The 22,035-nt window shown below is 41.8% G+C and overlaps 1 protein-coding gene across 1 annotated transcript in view; it reads right to left on the reverse strand.

The window, feature by feature from the left end:
• Positions 1-22,035, reverse strand: part of DNAH3 (dynein axonemal heavy chain 3) — a 234,734-nt gene that overhangs the window by 42,921 nt on the left and 169,778 nt on the right. The window contains 7 exon segments of the mRNA XM_069570315.1: positions 999-1,197; positions 11,623-11,805; positions 14,839-15,055; positions 16,921-17,086; positions 18,556-19,222; positions 20,413-20,556; positions 20,801-21,162. Coding sequence (XP_069426416.1) covers positions 999-1,197; positions 11,623-11,805; positions 14,839-15,055; positions 16,921-17,086; positions 18,556-19,222; positions 20,413-20,556; positions 20,801-21,162 — 1,938 coding nt within the window.

The raw sequence follows: 22,035 nt of genomic DNA on the forward strand, positions 1-22,035 counted from the left end.
CCCGTCTTCTGAGTTTCTGTATCCTTGTCTTCCTCAGGCCTGTAAGTTTCGCTCTCTGCCTCCTTTATCCCTGTCTTTCTTCCTCTAATCCTTCACCAGTGGCTCACGCTCCACTTCACCTCCTACCACCATCTCTGTGTGTGTGTCTTTGTTTCCCTGTCTCTATTTCTCTTCTTTCTGGTCTATTTTCTTCCCACCCACTCTCGATTTTTGTATGTCTCTGTATCTCTGGGGGGCGGGGGTGGGGGGGTGGAGGTGTGGGGGTGTGTGTGTTTCCGCTCTGTCTCCATTGTTCACTTTCAGCTTTTCTGTGTCTTAGCTTATTTCTGCTTTTCTCTCTTGCCAATATCTTTCTCTGTCATCTGTATCTGACACTGTAAGAGTCTCTCACTCTCCCATTCACCCCTGCCTGTGTTTGCCTTTCTTCCTCCAGATTTCTTTTCATCCCAACCTCTTTCTCTCTCTGTTTACGATCTCTTCATGCCTATGTGCATGCATGTAGGTTCCAGGTCTCTATTTCTTGCTCAGTCTCACTATCTTTCTCTCCATTTCTCTGTGTCTGTCTCGGTCTCTTTTTCCCTCTGGTTATCTCTTTCAGTGTCTCTCTCTCTTTTTCTCAGTTTCTCCTTTATCTTTCTCTTGCAAGCTCTTTTTGTTTCTCCCCCTCCCTCTCACCCACATATTACTCTGTGTGCTTGCTCCCTATCAGTCCTCTTGTCTGCATGACCTTCATTTTTGTAACAATCGGTGGGGGCCTTGACTGAGTTTGGCTTCACCTAAAGATGCCTGCATTTTCCTTACTGACTGAGAGGAGAGAGCATGGTGAAGAAACACAAGTGAGTACACCCATATCCTGGGGCCTATCTTATTTCCCCTAAGACACCATGATACGGCCCGCAGGCCTGGGACAGGATGAGTGGGGATGCTGGCACCCTTCCTGTCAGGAAAGGGCAGCCTGTGTATGCCTCTGGGTTGGGAAGGGTGCTGGAAGGGGTTACCACTGCCACTGGGGTCCGGCTTCCTCTCTGGTCTCAGCCCTTTCATCACACAGATGCTCTCCATGACCAGCTTGACAGGACCAGGTGGGTTCTGCATGGCCTTCACCAGTGAGATATCTGCCGGGTTCAGTGTGTCCAGTGCAGCGAGGGCAGCCTCGAGCGCCGGCATTGCCTCTGCCAGGTCCCCTTCACATTCATTCTGTAGGCAGCACAGGGACAGAAAGGGTGAGTGCCCGGCGCCCGGCATACTGAGGGTGAAGCAGGGAAGAGGTGCTTCCTGCCCCAGTGTCCTCCCAGGACAGTGTCTTCTCCTGGAGGTTTGCATGCAAGGATGGCTCTGAAAGGCAGCAGGGAAGCATGCATGCATTTAGGAGCTGTGGTTTGGATGCCTGAGACTTTTGACAATTTACCTGGTCTATGCTGCTGCTGCTGCTAAGTTGCTCCAGTCGTGTCCGACTCTGTGCGACCCCATAGACGGAAGCCCACCAGGCTCCCCCATTGCTGGGATTCTCCAGGCAAGAACACTGGAGTGGGTTGCCATTTCCTTCTCCAATGCAGGAAAGTGAAAAGTGAAAGTGAAGTCGCTCAGTCGTGCCCGGCTCCTAGCGACCCCATGGACTATAGCTTACCAGGCTCCTTCGTCCATGGGATTTCCCAGGCAAGAGTACTGGAGTGGGTTGCCATTGCCTTCTCCAAACCTGGTCTATAATCTTTTACAAAATCAAGCTTTTGGTTTTTAACTAATTCCCAGGGGATATATGCCATGAGTGACTTCATACCAACTGATCAATGATGGGTTGAGAGATGAAGTGAAAAATGAAGCCTCTCTGTGAGTGACAGATGAGAAGGGGATTACGGCAAGTTTGGGGAGGAATAAGGCATGAGGGGTGGGAGATTGTCAGAGATAGGGTGAGAGTCTAGAACGCACTATAGCTCAGAAATGGGATAGGGTGAACCTGGGGACAGGGTGATGCTTAAGGCCAGAGTTTAAGGATGAGGAATGGGGATAAAGACTAGAGCTGGGTAGTGAGTCCTGGGAAAAAGAGAACGGAATATGTTTTGTCCATTATTTCTTTGTTTAAAAACAAAACTAATACAATGGAATATTATTTAGCCATAAAAAGAAATGAAGTAATGATTCATGCAACAACATGGATAAACCTTGAGAACATTATGCTAAGTGAAACCAGCCAGATAGACACAAAATGGCACCTGCTATATGATTCCATTTATATAAAATGTGCATAAAAGGAAAATCCATATAGGCAGAAAGTAGGTTAGTGGTTGACAGGGCTGGGTAGAAGAAATGGTTAGTGACTACTAATGAATATAGGTTTCTTTTTTGGGTGATGAAGATGTTCTAGAGTTACATAGTAGTTATGACTGTATAACTTTGTGAATATACTAAAAAAACCCCTCTGAATTGCATGATTTTAAAAGGTGACTATTAGTGGTATGTGAATTATATCTCAATTTTTTTTAAAAAAGGAAATCTCAACATTATAAAATTCTGTATAGATTACAGTTGGCCCTCTGTAACTGTGGATTTGGGACCACAGATCCAGAAGGCAGGGGGCTTGAGCATCTGAGCATTTTGGTATCTGTGGGGCCAGAGGAGGGGATAGGATGGGGAAGGTTGGACCCAATCTCCTGTAAATACAACTGTATTTAGGAGTCCAATTCTTTTCCTTCAACAATAACAACAACAACAAAACAATGAGGTCTTGGGAGAAAAAAATGAGTTAACCAAGGCCACAAAACTGGTTAGTCACTGAGCCAAGTTCCAACTTTGGGCCCCTGGCTCCCCACTCAGTGAATTTTCTGGTAGTCTCCCAGCCCAGGGAGTGATAACACAGTCATGATTGAAGTGAAATTTCACAAGAGCATGTCAAAAGCTGCATGTGTCAAAATCTATGTCCTGCAGGTTTATTTTGATAAGCAAACAAAATAAAGGAGGTTCCACCTTCTTACATGTATGTGTGTATTGGAGCTTCAGCTTCAGCATTAGTTCTTACAATGAAGATTTGGGGTTGATTTCCTTTAGGATTGGTTGGTTTGCTCTTCTTGCTGTCCAAGGGACTTTCAGGAGTCATCTCCAGCACTACAATTTGAAGCATCAATTCTTTGGCACTCAGTCTTCTTTATGACCCACTGTCACATTATGCCTCCCAATGTTGTGATGGCTGTGCTTCTTTCCTAAGGGGTAAGGCCTGGGTTCCAGCAAGGTTGTTCATCAAATGACTCAAAAGGCCTCTTTTGTTGTTCAGTCACTAAGTTGTGTTCAACTCTTTGCAACCCCATGAACTGCAGCATGCCAGTTTCCGCTGTCCTTCACTATATTCTGGAGTTTGCTCAAATTCATGCCCATTGAGTCGAGGATGCTATCTAACCATCTCATCCTCTGCTGTCCCCTTGTCCTTCTGCATTCAGTCTTTCCCAGCATGAGGATCTTTTCCTATGAATCGGCTCTTCACATCAGGTGGTCAAATTATTGGAGCTTCAGCTTCAGCATCAGTCCTTCCAATGAATATTCAGGGTTGATTTCCTTTAGGACTGACTGGTTTGATCTCCCTGCCGTCCAAAGGGATCTCCAGAGTCTTCTCCAGCACCTCAATTCAAAAGCATCAGTACTTTGGTACTCAGCATTCTTTATGGTCCAACTCTCATATCCATACATGACTACTGGAAAAGTCATAGCTTTGACTACATGGACCTTTGTTGGCAAAGTGATGTCTCTGCTTTATAATATGCTATCTAGGTTTGCCATAGCTTTCCTTCCAAGGAGCAAGCATCTTTTAATTTCATGGCTGCAGTCATCATCTGCAGTGATTTTAGGGCCCCCCCAAAATAAAATCTGTCACTGCTTCCCCTTTTCCCCCTTCTATTTGCATTGAAGTGACTGGACCAGATGCATGATCTTAGTTTTTTGTTTTAATGTTGAGTTTAAAGCCAGCATTTTTTTTTAACTTTAAACTTTTGATTTTGTATTGATGTATAGCCAATTAGGTTTCCCTGGTAGCTCAGATGGTAAACAATCTGCTTGCAATGTGGGAGACCCAGGTTCAATCCTTGTGTTGAGAAGATCCCCTGGAGAAGGGAATGGCAACCCACTCCAGTATCAAACCAGTTAATCCTAAAGGAAATCAACCCTCAATATGGTTGGAAGGACTGATGCTGAAGCTGAATCTCCAATACTTTGGCTACCTGATGTGAAGAGCCAACTCAGTGGAAAAGATCTTGATGCTGGGAAAGATTGAGGGCAGGAAGAGAAGCAGGTGACAGAGAATGAGATGGTTGGATGGCATCATCAACTCAATGGACATGATTTTGAGCAAACTCCAGAAGATACTGAAGAACAGTGAAGCCTGGCGTGCTGCAGTCCATGGGGTTGGAAAGAGTTGGACACAACTTAGTCACTGAACAACAACAACTCTTCATTAAAGTTAAATAAGCAAGGTAACAATATATAGCCTTGACATACTCCTTTCCCAATTTTGAACCAGTCTGTTGTTCCATGTAAAGTTCTAACTGTTGGTTCTTGACCTGCATACAGGTTTCTCAGGAGACAGATAAAGTGGCCTGGGATTCCCATCTCTTTAAGAATTTTCCACAGTTTGTTGTGATCCACACAAAGGCTTTAGTGTAGTCAATGAAGCAGAAGCAGATGTTTTTCTGGAATTCCCTTGCTTTCTTTGTGGTCCAGTGGATGTTAGCAATTTGATCTGTGGTTCCTCTGCTTTTTCTAAACTCAGCTTGTACCTCTGGAAGTTCTTAGTTCACATACTGCTGAAACATAGCTTGAAGGATTTTGAGTATAAGCTTACTAGTATGTGAAATGAGCACAATCATATGGTAGTTTGAACAGTTTTTGGCATTCCCCTTCTTTGGGATTAGAATGAAAACTGACTTTTTCCTGTTCTGTGGCCACTGTTGAACTTTCCAAATTTGCTGACATATTGACAGCCACATTTTACAGCATTATCTTTTAAGGTTTGAAATAGCTCAGCTGGAATTCCATCACCTCCATTAGCTTTGCTTGTAGTAATGCTTGCTAAGGCCTACTTGACTTAACACTCCAAGATGTCCTGCTCTCAGTGAGTTTCCACACTATCATGGTTTTCCAGGTCATTAAGACGTTCTTTTTTTTTTTTTTAATAGTTCTTCTGTGTATTCTTGTCACTTCTCCTTAATCTCTTTCCTTTCTGTTAGCTCCTTACTGTTTCTGTCCTTCATCATGCCCATCCTTGCAAGATATATTCCCCTGCTATCTCCAATTTTCTTGAAGAGATCTCTAGTCTTTTCCATTCAGTTGTTTTCCTCTGTTTCTTCGCATTGTTCATTTCAGAAGGTCTTCTTTTCTCTCCTTGCTATTCTCTGGAACTCTGCATTGAGTTGTGTATATCTTTGCCGTTCTCCCTTGCCTTTCACTTCTCTTCTTTCCTCAGCTATTTTTACAACATCTCAGATCTCAGACAACCACTTTGCTTTCTAGCATTTCTTTTTCTTTGGGATGGTTTTTGTCACTGCCTTCAGTACAATGTTATGAACCTCTGTCCATAGTTCTTCAGGCACTCTGTCTAACAGATCTAATTCCTTGAATCTAGTTGTCACCTCTACTGTATAATCATAAGGGATTTGATTTAGGTCATACCTGAATGCCCTAATGGTTTCCCTACTTTCCTCAATTTAAGGCTGAATTTGCAATAAGGAGCTTGTTATCTAAGCCACAGTCAGCTCCAGGTCTTCTTTTTGCTGACTGTATAGAGCTTTTCCATCTTCAGCTGCAAAAAATATAATCAAGCTGATTTCGGTATTGACCATCAGGTGATGTCCATGTATAGAGTCGTCTCTTGTGTTGTTGGAAGAAGATGTTTGCTATGTCCAATGTGTTTTCTTGGCAAAACTGTTAGCATTTGCCCTGCTTCATTTTGTACTCCAAAGCCAAAGTTGTCTGTTACTCCAATATCTCTTTACTTCTTACTTCCTCTGTGATGAAAAGGACATGCTTTTGGTGTTAGTTATAGAAGGTCTTATAGACTGTGTGCATCAAAATAAACTGTGGAAAATTCTGAAAGAGATGGGAATACCAGATCACCTGACCTGCCTCTTGAGAAACCTGTATGCAGGTCAGGAAGCAACAGTTAGAACTGGACATGGAACAACAGACTGGTTCCAAATAGGAAAAGGAGTACATCAAGGCTGTATATTGTCACTCTGCTTATTTAACTTATACACAGAGTACATCATTAGAAACGCTGGGCTGGAAGAAGCACAAGCTAGAATCAAAACTGCTGGGAGAAATATCAATAACCTCAGATATGCAGATGACACCACCTTTATGGCAGAAAGTGAAGAACAACTAAAGAGCCTCTTGATGAAAGTGAAAGAGGAGAGTGAAAAAGTTGGCTTAAAGCTCAACGTTCAGAAAACTAAGATTGTGGCATCTGGTCCCATCACTTCATGGGAAATAGATGGGGAAACAGTGGAAACAGAGACTGACTTTTTTTTGGGGTCTCTAAAATCCCTGTAGATGATGATTGTAGCCATGAAATTAAAAGACACTTACTCCTTGGAAGGAAAGTTATGACCAACCTAGAGAGCATATTCAAAAGCAGAGACATTACTTTGCCAACAAAGGTCGGTCTAGTCAACGCTATGGTTTTTCCAATAGTCATGTATGGATGTGAGAGTTGGACTATAAAGAAAGCTGAGCGCAGAAGAATTAATGCTTTTGAACTGTGGTGTTGGAGAAGACTCTTGAGAATCCCTTGGACAGCAAGGAGATTCAACCAGTCCATCCTAAAGGAGCTCAGTCCTGGGTGTTCATTGGAAGGACTGATGTTGAAGCTGAAACTCCAATACTTTGGCCACCTGATGTGAAGAACTGACTCATTTGAAAAGACCCTGATGCTGGAAAGGATTGAGGGAGGGAGGAGAAGGGGACGACAGAGGATGAGATGGTTGGATAGCATCATCAGCTTGATGGACATGGGTTTGGGTGGACTCTGGGAGTTGGTGATGGACAGGGAGGCCTGGCGAGCTACGGTTCATGGGGTCGCAAAGAGTCAGACACAACTGAGCAACTGAATTGAACTAGAAGATCTTGTAGGTCTTCATAGAACCATTTGACTTCAGTTTCTTTAGCACTAATGACTGGGGCATAGACTTGGATTATTGTATGCTGAACGGTTTGCCTTGGAAATAAACTGAGATCATTCTGTCTTTTTTGAGATTACACTCAAGTACTACATTTTGGACTCTTGTTGACTGTGAGGGTTACTTCATTTCTTCTAAGGGATTCTTGCCCACAGTAGTTGATATAATGGTTACCTGAATTAAAATTCACCCATTTCTATTCATTATAGTTGACTGATTCCTAAAATGTAGATGTTCACTTTTGCCATCTCCTGCTTGACCGTGTCCAATTTACCTTGATTCTAACATTCCAGGTTTCTACGCAATATTTTTCTTTACAGCACTGGACTTAACTGTCACCACCAGACACATCCACAACTGAGTGTCATTTCCACTTTGGCCCAGCATCTTCTTTCCTCCTGAAGCAATTTCCCTGCTCTTTCCCAGTAGCATATTGGATACCTTCTGACCTGGGGGGCTCATCTTCTGGTGTTATATCTTATTGCCTTTTCATACTGTTCATGGGGTTTTCTTGGCAGGAATACTGGAGTGATTTGCCATTTCCTCCTCCAGTGGCCTATGTTTTGTCAGAACTCTTCACTATGTATGACCTGTCTGTCTTGCATAGCATGGCTTGTATCTTCATTGCTTTACACAGCAAGCTCGTTTGCCACAACAAGGCTGCGATCCATGAAGGTGCAAAAGGCCTCTAGTTGTAACATTATCTCTAACAGTGATTCTCAATCTTGACTGCACATCAGAGTCACTGAGGAGCATTTAGAGCATCCACATTATCAAGTTCCACACCCAGAGGTTCTGATTCATTCAGTCTGGTGTGAGCTAGAGGGGTCTGGGAATCTGCATTTTTAAAACGCCAAAGGTGATTCTGGCACACAGCTCTGTTGAAAGACTCAAACTGATACTCTGGAAACACTGAGAACAAGGCAGGAAATAATAGACTTCAATGCCCAATAGGGGAATGGCTACTTGATGGGTGAAGCACCTACTTAAAATGGTTATTAAAATGATTATATGACATTTTGGAAAAACATTTGTGATAAGCTGTTAAGGAAACAAAACCATAAAACAAGCCACAATTATGCCATGGTTGCAATAATAAACCTATCCACGTGTACAGACAGGAACTAGAGGAAAGCCTGGAAAAGTGGAAAAGTGTTAAAGCTGAGCTCTTAAAAGTCATTTTGTATGTGTTATTACTGTTACATCATTTGCTTCCATGATAAGAAATTATAATTAAAAATGACCCCTGTAGCTTAGCAGTGCACAGAGCAAGCAGGGCTGTTCAAGGCTTATGAATCACAGTGCTTACTGACAAAATGTAATCAACTCTGCAGTACTTCTGGCATTAGTTATGATTCTCATTATGGGGGAAAGAAATGGCACATTAGCTTAAAAAGAATGGACCAATTTAAGCAATCCATTTTACTTGGGAGCAAAGTGTTTGAGGACTGACTCTTTTCTTGCCAATCTCCTGATCCTCCTAGTGAGAATCCCATTCCATTGCAGAACCTCTGAACTTCATTAAGTACCACACTGGGTGCTCTCCCAGGTTCCCTCATTTCTAGGTGTGTGAAGAGTTTAAAGAAAATCAGCCATCCTTGTGTGGAAAAGGACTGTAGCCATGAGAGGTTCAGGAGGGGTTTCTGGTCCTTACAAAAAAAGCCTTAGAGCAAGCACAGGTTTTCTTCTCCTCCTTGGAGAGTTTTTTCCACTTCCTGACTCACCTCCAGGATGTCGCTCCCAGTACTTGGGGATGGGATGGCAGAACACTAGACCTCATCCTTCACACCAAAACCCTAGGTGGCAGCAGTTTATTGCCCAGGAATGGGTGTGGTGGGCCATCTCCTTATAAACCTGATGTCACCTCTTGCCTCCCTCCTGTTCCAGCAAGTCACTGTTTTCCCCTGACACTGTACAACAGAACCCTATATGTGAGAATACTTGCACATGGTGAGAGACTGGTCTTCATAAAACAGGCAAGTCCACTTGGCACAGGGTCAAGAATGACAATTTTGGAGGATAGTAAACATGGGCTGTTAAGCTCTGATTGAGTGCTGGACACATGCAATAAGCTTTACATGTTTTTCTCTCAGGATCTCCATTTTATAGGTTAGGAAACTGGTTAGGAATGGACAGAGCAAAGTTGAGCCCTGACATGCCTGATTCTTCTATAGAACCATGGAAGAGTTGCAAATTCACATGCTCTAGGGGCCAGCCACCGGGCTTCCCTGGTGGCTCGACAGTAAAGAATCCATCTGCAATGAAGGAGAGCTGGGCTCGATCCCTGGGTTGGGAAGATCCCCTGGAGGAGGACATGGCAACCCACTCCAGTATTCTTGCCTGGAGAATCCGCATGGACAGATGAGCCTGGTGGGCTATAGTTCATGGGGTTGAAAAGAGTTGGACATGACTGGGCGACTAAGCACTCAGCACAGGGGCTGATATGAGTGTGGCAGGTAAGCTGACTGGGAGTTTGATGAGCTGGAACACACAAAGGACAGCATCTATTTAATGCTGCCAATGGATGTGACCCAGGAATGAAAGTCCAATGTTACCCAAGAGACCAATTTTTTCTAAGGAAAGCTGAAATTTTAGAATTTTTACTTGAAATCTTTTGACTTTTAAAAGTTGATAACTATTTCAAATTAAAAGAAATACTGTATGTATCATAGCATATTATATTGCACAGCTGCTAATTTTTGTAACTCCTGGAATAATGGTCATATGCAAGGGCTTTGGAATCAGAGAGCTGTGAATTTTAATCCCAATTCAATCACATTGTTACTCTGTGATCTTAAGCAAATCATTTTAGTTCTTGTATCATGATTTTCTCATTTGTAAACTAGGAATGATACCATTTGCCTTGCAGGGCTGCTAGGATGATGAAAGTTAATGTAAATCAAGTAGAGGAGAGAAGAGAGAAGAAACTCTCTTATTCACTCCCATTTCCCCACTGCCTAGAAAAGCACCAGCAAAAAGTAAGTGTTCAATAAATATTTGTTAAATAAAGGAATACCAAATACACCATGGGCTTCCCTTGTAGCTTAGCTGGTAAAAATTGACTTGCAATGTAGGAGACCCCAGTTTGATTCCCGGGTCGGGAAGATCTGCTGGAGAAGGGATAGGCTACCCACTCCAGTATTCTTGGGCTTCCCTTGTGGCTGAGCTTGTAAAGAATCTGCCTGTAATGTGGGAGATCTGGGTTTGATCCCTGGGTCGGGAAGATCCCCTGGAGAAGGGAAAGGCTACCCACTCCAATATTCTGGCCTGGAGAATTCCATGGACTGTGCAGTCCATGGGGTCACAAGGAGTCGGACATGACTGAGCGACTTTCACTTTACTTTCAAATACACCATAATGGTGCTGGTAAGTAGTAGCTCTTATTATCATCTTGTTATAGAATGGTAAATTACCTGCTACATTATGTGACCAGTGGCCAATGTCTTTTATGGTCTTTCATGGTTCCACTGGCAGTCCTACCAGTAGGACTATGAGTGAGCATGCCTCTCTTATCCAGGGCGTGCATCGTGGAACTCTGAGACCAGGGACTGGACCCAGGTGAATCTCAGGACTCACTGGAGAAAAGGCCTATTCTTTTGAAAAAAGTGCCCCATGACCTAGAAATGAGATACAAACTAAATCTTATTCAAGCTCTTGTTTGAAGAACGGTCAAAAGAATTTTTCTAACTGCTATGTGGGGCACAAGGACAAGTATCTTCAGCTAAGTGCCATGAGCCTTGGAGTTGGATCCTACCAACAGGTTGTACAAGTCAGTTTACCACTGAACTCCACTGTTGTTGGCTTCCAGACCTTGATGGCTGTCATTACTGTAAGTCCAAAGTCATTGTGATACTCAAATGGAATTGTATATTTGAAAACGCTTGGAGAAATATATAACATGAACATTAATCAGATTTGCTTCTAATATCTGAATACAGGTGAAGCCCTTCCCAGGACTTTTCTTCTTTGGTACAAAAATTATCTTCAAATGGGGTCCTCTAGATTCAACATTCTGTCATTTGACAAATATTTACTCCACACCTTATACCAGCTACATTTGAGAAAAAACATGATTGAGGTGAAGGAGATAGTCAGGGGAAACAGCCAGTGCAAGGGCCCTGAGGTGGGACATGCCTTGTGTTTGTTTAGTGAATAGCTAGGAAGCCATTGGGGCCAGAAAAGAATCAATGAGAAGAAAGAAATATGAGACAGGGTTAGATCCTGCTGGGGCTTATACGACTTTGATTGAGATGGAGAGTATCTGTAAAACAACAATTCTTCCTGGAGAGAACCAGGTGTCCTTTACTAGCTATGTGATGCTGGGAAACTAACCTTTCATTTCTCATTTTTTCCCTCTGCAAGACAGGCATGACCGTGTATATTCTGTGAGACTCTGTTAGGCTCTAGTGAGATAATAGAAGAACCCTGAAATTGCTGGTTCCCTTTCTTGCCTCTCAGCAAGTTATACCTTGATTCCTTGAGCAATGGCAGCAGCAGCATTGGCTTCTTTTTCATCTGCTTGCACTAGCAGTTTCTTGGCATCAGCTTCTTGAGTCTCTGCTTCAATTTTCACCATCATCTTAGCGGTCTCCTCAGAGGTCTGAATGAGTTGGGGTTGGAGGGCAGTCAGTTCTACTTGCATGACGGCTACCTAGCAAGGAGAGAGGATGGGTGGGGTGCCAGGTCAGCTATATAAATGCCCAAAATGGAACAGCTTACAAAAGCTGAAATGATTCTCTAACTGATAATACATGCAGAAAATACAAATGATGTTAATGGTACTGGGTACATATTTGTTGGCTGGAGTTTCTCTCTTTGATCTTGTAATATTTCATTATTTAGTTCAAGCTATGTGTTATAATTATCAAGCTCCATGATAGGTGCTATACATAAATTTTTTAAAAAAAGATACAACATTAAAAAAAAGGTATTCTTGTATTGAGCCTACACTACACTTTAGTACTGGGGGCAGGGAAAGACAGAAGTAAGTTAGGGGAAAAACTCCTACATTTTTTAAAGTCTGTGAAGGAATATACATGGCTGAGATACCTGGGAAGGACAGAACTTTAAAGTTCATATTTTTCCCCCAACAGTCTGATGCCCTCTACAACATTCCTGTCTAGTAGTTTTCTGGCCACTGTCTGAATACTTCTACTGATGGGGAGGTCACCACCTCTCAGGGGAGTTGGACCATTTTTCAGACAACTTAACACATTAGATTTTCCTGATAAGGGGCTGGAATTTACCCTCATGCAATTAAAAAATTTTTTTTAATTAATTAATTTATTTTAATTGGAGGATAATTACTTTACAATATTGTGGTGGCTCTTGCCGTATATCAACATGAATCAGTCATGGGTACACATGTGTCCTCGCATCCTGAACCCCTCCCACATCCCTCCCCACACCATCCCTCAGGGTTGTCCGAGAGCACCAACTTTGAATGCCCTGCTTCATACATTGAACTTGCACAAGTCATCTATTTTATATCTGGTGATATACATGTTTCAAAGTCATCCCACCCTCGCCTTCTCCCACTTAGTCCAAAAGTCTATTCTTTACATCTGTGTCTCTTTTGCTGTCTTGCATATAGGATCATCATTAGCATCTTTGTAAGTTAGAAAGAGAAATACAAATACAGTATATTAGCACATAAGGAGCATGTCAAGGCTGTATATTGTCACCCTGCTTATTTAACTTATGTGCAGAGTACATCATGAGAAATGCTGGACTGGAAGAGACACGAGCTGGAATCAAGATTGCTGGGAGAAATATCAATAACCTCAGATATGCAGATGATACCACCCTTATGGCAGAAAGTGAAGAGGAACTAAAAAGCCTCTTGATGAAAGTGAAAGATGAGAGTGAAAAAGTTGGCTTAAAGCTCAACATTCAGAAAACGAAGATCATGGCATCTGGTCCCATCACTTCATGGGAAATAGATGGAGAAACAGTAGAAACAGTGTCAGACTTTATTTTTTTGGGCTCCAAAATCACTGCAGATGGTGACTGCAGCCATGAAATTAAAAGACGCTTACTCCTTGGAAGAAAAGTTATGACCAACCTAGATAGTATAACAAACACATGAAAAGATGCTCAACATCACTCATTATTAGAGAAATGCAAATCAAAACCACAATGAGGTACCACTTCACACCAGTCAGAATGGCTGCGATCCAAAAATCTGCAAGCAATAAATGCTGGAGAGGGTGTGGAGAAAAGGGAACCCTCCTACACTGTCGGTGGGAATGCAAACTAGTACAGCCACTATGGAGAACAGTGTGGAGATTCCTTAAAAAATTGCAAATAGAACTACCTTATGACCCAGCAATCCCACTGCTGGGCATACACACCGAGGAAACCAGAATGGAAAGAGACACATGTACCCCAATGTTCATCGCAGCACTGTTTATAATAGCCAGGACATGGAAACAACCTAGATGTCCATCAGCAGGTGAATGGATAAGAAAGCTGTGGTACATATACACAATGGAGTATTACTCAGCAGTTAAAAAGAATTCATTTGAATCAGTTCTGATGAGATGGATGAAACTGGAGCCGATTATACAGAGTGAAGTAAGCCAGAAAGAAAAACAGCAATACAGTATACTAACACATATATATGGAATTTAGGAAGATGGCAATGACGACCCTGTATGCAAGACAGGAAAAAGGACACAGATGTGTATAACGGACTTTTGGACTCAGAGGGAGAGGGAGAGGGTGGGATGATTTGGGAGAATGGCATTCTAACATGTATACTATCATGTAAGAATTGAATCACCAGTCTATGTCTGACGCAGGATACAGCATGCTTGGGGCTGGTGCATGGGGATGACCCAGAGAGATGTTATGGGGAGGGAGGTGGGAGGGGGGTTCATGTTTGGGAACGCATGTAAGAATTAAAGATTTTAAAATTTAAAAAATAAAAAACTAAAAAAAAAAAAAAAAGGCAGAGACATTACTTTGCCAACAAAGGTCCGTATAGTCAAAGCTATGGTTTTTCCAGTAGTCATGTATGGATGTGAGAGTTGAACTATAAAGAAAGCTGAGTGCTGAAAAATTTATGTATTTGAACTGTGGTTGTTGAAGAAGGCTCTTGAGAGTCCCTTGGACTTCAAGGAGATCCAACCAGTCCATCCTAGAGGAAATCAGTCCTGAATATTCATTGGAAGGACTGATGCTGAAGCTGGAATTCTCATACTTTGACCACCTGCTGTGAAGAACTGACTCATTAGAAAAGACCCTGAGGCTGGTAAGATTGAAGGCAGGAGGAGAAGGGGACAGCAAGGATGAGATCGTTGTACGGCATCACTGACTCAATGGACATGAGTTTGAGTAAACTCTGGGAGTTGGTGATGCACGAGGAGGCCTGGCGTGCTACAGTCCATGGGGTCGCAGAGAGTTGGACACGACTGAACGACTGAAATGAACTGAACTGAACTGAGTCACCATATACCCTCTGAGCCACCAGGGAAGCCTCATATTTTATATATACCATTGTATTTTTATGTATACTATTGGATTTTATTGTAATGGATTAGGTCAAGTGAGTGAGGTGAGCACAGGGTCAGATGCTGTCTTTATTTTTGTGCTCTCTTGACTTCTGCATCTGAACAAGTGCTTCACCGCATCCAGTTAGCTCTGGACCTCTTTGTCCCAGTACTGTTTTTTCTGTGCTTACCTGTGAAGCTGCAAATTCAAGTTTCTGCAGGCCTGTCAGGTATCGATTCCTCATCATATCAACCTCTTGCCTCTTCTTATTCAGGAGTGTCTTGAATGTTAGGATCAATTCGAGGTAGGAGGTGGGGGTAACATAGTTGTGTCTTCGAAGGATGTTGTAATAATCAAGTGACAGCTTTTTCACACTCTCCTGGAAATATTTGCACATGGAGATGACTCTGTTGAGGACACAAAGGTGGTCAGACAGGCCCAGCTTGCACCAGAGATCTAGCACAGCTTTGGTTTACAGAAGTAAGGATGTGAGAAAGCCACTCACAGTGGCCAGCTAGAACCCCCAATTCTTTGAAGCATGTCAACAGAGCCTTAAGAAGGATTGGGGAGGTATATATTCTTACTAGAATGAACTTTGATCAGGCAATTTCTACCTTTAATCACTTTTGTGAATCACCAGGGTTTAAGCAGGAGTTTTTAATCTTTGGAAGTCTGATGAAACCTCTGGACTTTTCAGAATAATATTTTATTAGAATAATATTTTAATGCATAAAATAATATATTATAGAATTACAAAAGAAGCCAATTGTGTTAAGGAGTTTTCTAAATATTTTAAACACCAAATTTATGATACAGTAATGTGTATGTGTGTGTGTGTGTTTGGCTGCACCTCGTGGCATGTAGGATTTTAGTTTCCTGACCTGGATTGAACCCACACACCCTGCATTGGTTAAGAATCCACTGGAAGCATGGATTCTTAACTACTGCAGGTAAGTCTCAATATGTGTGATTTTATTTACATGTTAAATCAGGGGTCAGCAGACTTTTTCTGGTTAGGACCAGACAGTAACTATTTTAGGCTTTGTGAGCCACATGGTCTCAAGTAGCAATTATTCAACTCTGCCACTGTAGTGTACATGGCTGTTTTCCAATAAAGCATATTTGCAAAAATAAGGCTGTGAACTGGATTCAACCATGGATCATAGTTTGCCAACTACAGCATTAAATAGTAAGATTGGACAACAGGTCTGAAAACTACCATCATTTTGAAGGGGATGATAAATTGGTGCATCTGTAATGACTGAATGAGTTATGAAAATAACTGCGATTCCTATTGGTAACAAAGTCACAGGTCCTACACAATCCTATGGGGGTTTATTGCCTATGTTCATCATTGAAAGAAATGCAAAGTACCAGTTAGATGTCAATGAAAATGAAGATGTACTTTTCCCCCACTCACATTCACTGACCCTCTGAGCTCTGGTCATGCATGAGCCTATAGACCCAGGTTAAGCATTCCTGGGCCTAGAGAACAAAGTTCAAAGATCTTAAAAAGAATTTAAAGCAATGAACATTCTGACCACTACCTACTTCTTCATTTTCTATTTACTCATTTAATAAGCAGTATTCGAACCTACTATGTACTAGGCACTAAGGATATAGAACTATACAAGGCAGGTGACATGACCCTTACATTCATAGGACACTTAGAATGGTCAACAGTCTTTCCTTTCTCTTACTCTAGCCAAAATTCAGTGCTTATTTTGTGTATCTGTGCTTTACACACAGAATATTTTTTTCACAACAAAATCCCTCACAAGTACCATCCCCTAGGCAGCGATATCTCCCCTGTTGAGAATGCATGCTCTAAGATTATTGAAAGCCAGGTTCTCATAGCTATGGCAAGAGTACACCTCTAGAACAATTCTGAACAGTGAAATATTCTTCTTTTTTCAACAAAGGTGTTTTATTAAATATCTAAATGGTATTTATTATTTATAATTTATTTCTCATTGGAAAAGACCTTGATTCTTGGAAAAATTGAAGGCAAAAGGAGAAGGGGGCAGCAGAGGATGAGATGGTTAGATAGCATCCCCAACTCAGTGGACACTCTGGGAGACAGAGAAGGACATAGAAGTCTAGCATGCAGCAGTCCAGGTGGTCACAAAGAGTCAGACACATGACTTAGTGACTGAATAGAACAGAACATACATAAATCGATAAATCTTAAAACAGCAAAAAGAACAGAGCCAATATCTTGATTTTCACTTGAAATATTTGTTTGGGGTACTAAAATGCAGCTAGCACTTACTCTATCCGAATATTGTCATCAAGCTCCACATCTTCTAGAAATTTGTTGGCCACCAACTCCAGGGCATCTGTGGGCCAAGACTGGAACCAGTCAATTGTGCAGCAATTGATTAGAGAAGGGAACATTCGCAGGCGGTTCCGGAAGGCATCCCCAATTGGACTCATGGCTAATGAAAAGCAGATTTCATTAGTTCTCTTTCTCCCAGTCAAGGAGGCCAAAAGGGACAGACAGGTCATTCCAAGGATTCTAATGGGGATAAGGGAGTAGTCATGTTTCCTGTTGGCACTCCAGAGTATAATTGGAAATAGTCAGGATGAGTGCCTGGAAAGCATAGGGGAGTCATGGGATATTTTCATGCAACTTTGTGATGGGAAGTCAGTTTATTACAAGAGTCTTCTGTCTGGTTTTCAATATTCATATTATCCTATGTTATCCATTCTAGGTCTTTAGGATCATATAGTCAGAGTGTTTTAAGCCCTTTGACCCATTTGTCCCATTTGTCCCATTTGTCCCATTTGTCCTGACTCATAGACCTCAGGGAACCATGGGTGCCCTATACATAGCTACTTATGGAGGCTGCTGTGGGGGCCCTATCAGCTTGTTTCTGACCTCATCTCCATCCTACCACAAATTTTGGAGTCTATGCCCCAAATTCTGTTAATTGTTTATTTAGATTCAATGTATACCAGGCACTTGCTAGGAGGAAGCATAATGCATAGGTGGAAGTGTGAGAAAGTCAGTGTGGCTAAAAAAAGAAAGGGAAGCATGGTTTGAGATGAGAGTGGAGAGGATGCAGGGGACAGACTGGCAGGTGGTCTTATAAAACTATAGCTTAGGGACTTTGGTCTTTATCTGAATGGAAAGTAATTCAGGTGTTTTAATTTGTGTGTGTATATGTATGTAAATATACAATGAACAGATTTGCAATACAAGAAAAACAAATCCTGACAGTGGAAAGCATTCTGATTCAGTGGAACTTAAATGTCTGGAATGGACAGAGTGGACATAGAGAGAACAGTTAGAAGGCTATAGAGGTGAGGTCTGGGTGAGATGATATTCATAGCAGCTTAGCTAATTTGAAGGTGGCAGAGATAGAGATAAGTGGGTTGATATGAGCACAAGAGGGCAAAAATTGACAGGACCTGGTAATGAAGAGAAGTATTAAACATGACCCCTAAGCTTCTGGACAGATTGGAGATGATATTCACAGAGAGAAAAATGCCAGGTGTTATTCTGTAAGGCTGCCAGGGTGCAGCATGCTTGGGGCTGGTGCATGGGGATGACCCAGAGAGATGTTGTGGGGAGGGAGGTGGGAGGGGGGTTCATGTTTGGGAACGCATGTAAGAATTAAAGATTTTAAAATTTAAAAAATAAAAAACTAAAAAATAAAAATAAAAAAATAAAAGGAAGGAGAGGGTTCAGAGCAGAAATCAGAGAATTGAAGAGAATGGAACAGGTTTAAAGTAGTTTTTCAGGAGAATGGAATTTTGCACAGGAATTCCAGGCACTGACTGTTGGTCAGGTTAGGTGCCTTGGCTGGATCAATTCTGGCACCATTGTAAGAGGACTGGGCTTAGGGCAAGGAGATCCTGAAACATCCAAGGAAAAGGGCAAAACGAATTTTCTCATTCTTACCAAGGACAATGTGAAGGTTCTTTTTCACTTTCTCAATGAAGAAGTTATACATAGAAAGAGGAGTGACTTCGATCTTTTCGCCTTCTGTCCTGGCTGCCATTTGCATCTTCTCTACAATGTCAGCCTTCTCATCAGCAGGGAAGATGTTGGGCACATCACCAGTGTTCAGAAGCATGTTGATGTCCTCAACGAATGACTCATCCTTGATCTGATTATCAGCGAAGAGGAACACAGTACTTTTGGTGGCCACACCAACCTGGAGCATGATCTTCTTCAGGTCCTCTCGCCAATCGTTGCCTGAGTAGCTCTTTGTGATCTCGATCTGGTATAGCTCATATGAGTTCATGAATGTGGACAGTTTGCTGGCACTTTGCCGCCCACTGCCCCCAATGCCCACCAGGAGCAAGTGGCCTTTGTCCTGCTTCAGGACCCTGCAGATCCTAGAGATATGCTCAATGGCAAACCTGAACATCACTAAGGACATGGGGGCCTTGCTGATATTGTTGAACTCTTCCAGGTAATACTCCATGACCACTGTAAGCTGTTTTAAGTCAGTGATCTCATCATATATCTTTTGGTCACTTTCTGGCTTGAAGAAATCTCCAAAGAAGAGGCTACGGATATTGTCATCAACTATCTTTCCAGTGGGTGATAGGTGGATGAGGACCTGTGGAAAAGATAAGTTTCAGCCAGGCATTCACTCCAACTACCGTGGTAGTGGGAACTAGAAGGAGGGAACAGGAGATGTGTTTATTTCCTCTGAGCACATTCTTGAAAGTCACGGTTCACAACAGTTTTGTTTTTTAAACAAAATATGTGTATTTGATGGTTGTAAAGACTATGATGAAAGGACAATTGAGAAAAGAGTGTGAAAGCAAGGGTCAATCAGTTTTCTAAGTGATTAAAACATTGGTGGACAGATTATAAGATCCCAGGAGGAGGTGGTCAAAAGGTGAGATCATTTGTACTTGCTTCTTCACCAAATAGAGGTGCAGGCCTTACCCCTGTTCCCCATTCTGTACCTAGAGTAGAAATGTTTTAGATGCTTCTTCTTTCTGATATTAGAAACTAGCAGTGCTTCTGTACATGGCTTCTGGATGAAATATGAAACACTTGCACTCTTTCTATGGAGAAATCATAGCTTCTTAAAAGTAGGGGTAGAACTAGATGATGCAAATCACTTGGGCTTTACACAGGGCATCAATCAAACAATAAAAATTCATGGTGTTTTTATTTCTTAACTCAAAAGTTACTTGACCTTGAAAATGCATTTTACATTAATTACAAACAAAACATCTTTTCATAAATGATAAGTTTGAATGGATCTAAACTTATATGTTACCTGGAAAGTCAAGTGAAATTGGACCAACTATTATATTACTTGGGGCAGGGAAGCCTGGAGGGCTGCAGTCCATGGGGTTGCAAAGAGTCGGACATGACTTGGTGACTGAACAACAAAAACAACAGTATATCACCAAATCAAGTGACTAATTGGCTCAATACACTGTTTCTTGAGATTCAGAAAGCAGAGCTATAAGTCTCTATTTGGGCTTTCCTGGTGGCTTAGTGGTCAAGAATCCGCCTGCCAATGCAACAAATCCGGGTTTGATTCCTGGGTCAGGAAGATCCCCTGGAGAAGGAAATGGCAACCTATTCCAGTAGTCTTGCCTGGAAAATCCCATAGACAGAAAAGCTGGTGGGCTACAGTCCATGGGGTTGCAAAAGAATTGGACATGACTGAGTGACTGAATAACAACAATAAAGTCTCTACTAGGAAGGGAGCCTGAAATCTGAGACTAGCATGATCACATATTTGGGGCAATTTCTGAGGTCGAAAGATCACAGGGTCTTGCTTACCTTTTCCACAGACTGCTTGAAGCAATTGGAGGTGGTTTCCCTTACCATGTTAAAAAAGACCTGTCTATCTTCATGATCAATCAGACGGTCATAGAAGACCCGGTAAACCTCATGAATCCAAAGCCGGATAAACTTCTCTACATCCTGAAAATTCAGTCAGTTATTTGAATGAATGGCACATGGTGGCTGAGGCAGTAGTTTTTGAACAGTTTCTAAGTCCTGGGTTGTTGTGAGGATTAAATGAGACAATGCTTACAAAATCCTTAGCACAATGCCTAGCACAGATTAAATGCTTAATAAAAGTTAGCTATTACTATTATCATTATATATTCCACATAGCCAAGGATATCACTGAATGAACTTGATAACAGAAATGACAGCAGCTGACCTGCAGATGCGTGTGAGGGCAGAGCAATACCCCTTGGATCACTCGTGAGAAATCCCGCAGATTAAAGACATAGTGTGACTTGGAGGGAGTTGGCAAGAAATTCTCCACTGCAGCTTTATAAATTGTCATCGTTGCTTGTACCATCATCTTGCCATACCTTGGGAGGAAGGAGAAGGCAGACCAGTTAAGGAAGGGCCAGAAATGAGGACCCCAGGCCAATAATACAGGAACCTCCTACCTTAAAAACACCACATCAAACCCTTTTCCAAAGTGCCAGTCAGCGATTGAACTGAAAATCTTGGTTAATACGTCATCCTCGAAGGCATTGATGGAAATGATATTCAGATGGCGAGTGAATCGTCCTGGAAACATGCAAAGGTATGAATGTGCACACACACTCACACTTGCCTCCTGGGCGTAGCAACCCTAAGATATAGAACAATTTTTCCTCTGCCTTTACGTTTTAGAGCTGTGCTATTCAACATGGCAGCCTCTAGCCATATGTGGCTATTTAAATTTACATGAATTAAAATTAAGTAACATTAAATGTATTTCCTCAGTCTCATCAACCACATATCAACTTCTCAAGGATAAACATGTGACTAGCGGATGTTGTATTGCACAGTATAGATACAGAACATCTCCATGACTGCAGAAGTTCTGGTATTAGGGTCAGCCCAGTGCTCAAGACTGTTACTAGATAATGGCAATATGTCATTTTTGTAAAATAATCAAATAATTCAGAAATACTTTTACAGAAAGTAACCCTTTCCTCCTACACACTAAATCCATTCTCTCTCCCCTCCCAAATTAATCACTGTTAGTTTGGTGTTCTTACAGCTCTACATTTATATCTGTGTATCTAATATTAGATATCCACACATTTATATCTATAAAATTCATCCATTTAAAGTACACAATTCAATAAATATTTAGTATTTTAGTTGTGCAATCATTATCATAATCAATAGCAGAATAATCACTCCAAAAAGAAATCCTTTACCTTCATCACTTTCCATTTCTTTGCAGCCCTGGGTAACTAATAATAGATTTTCTGTCTCTGTGATTTGCCTGCATATCTTTTTAAAAAACTATTTTACTGTATAAAGTAAAGCACAGATACAGAAAATCACCAAGATTATAAAGTTAACATCCTTACATCTACCATCCACGTCAGTAAACACAACTTTGCCAGCCCTTCATAGAAGCCCTTCCACATATCCCATCCCAATCAT

The sequence above is a fragment of the Ovis canadensis genome, chromosome 24 (assembly GCF_042477335.2).
Source record: "Ovis canadensis isolate MfBH-ARS-UI-01 breed Bighorn chromosome 24, ARS-UI_OviCan_v2, whole genome shotgun sequence".
In the NCBI taxonomy this organism is placed as follows: domain Eukaryota; kingdom Metazoa; phylum Chordata; class Mammalia; order Artiodactyla; family Bovidae; genus Ovis; species Ovis canadensis.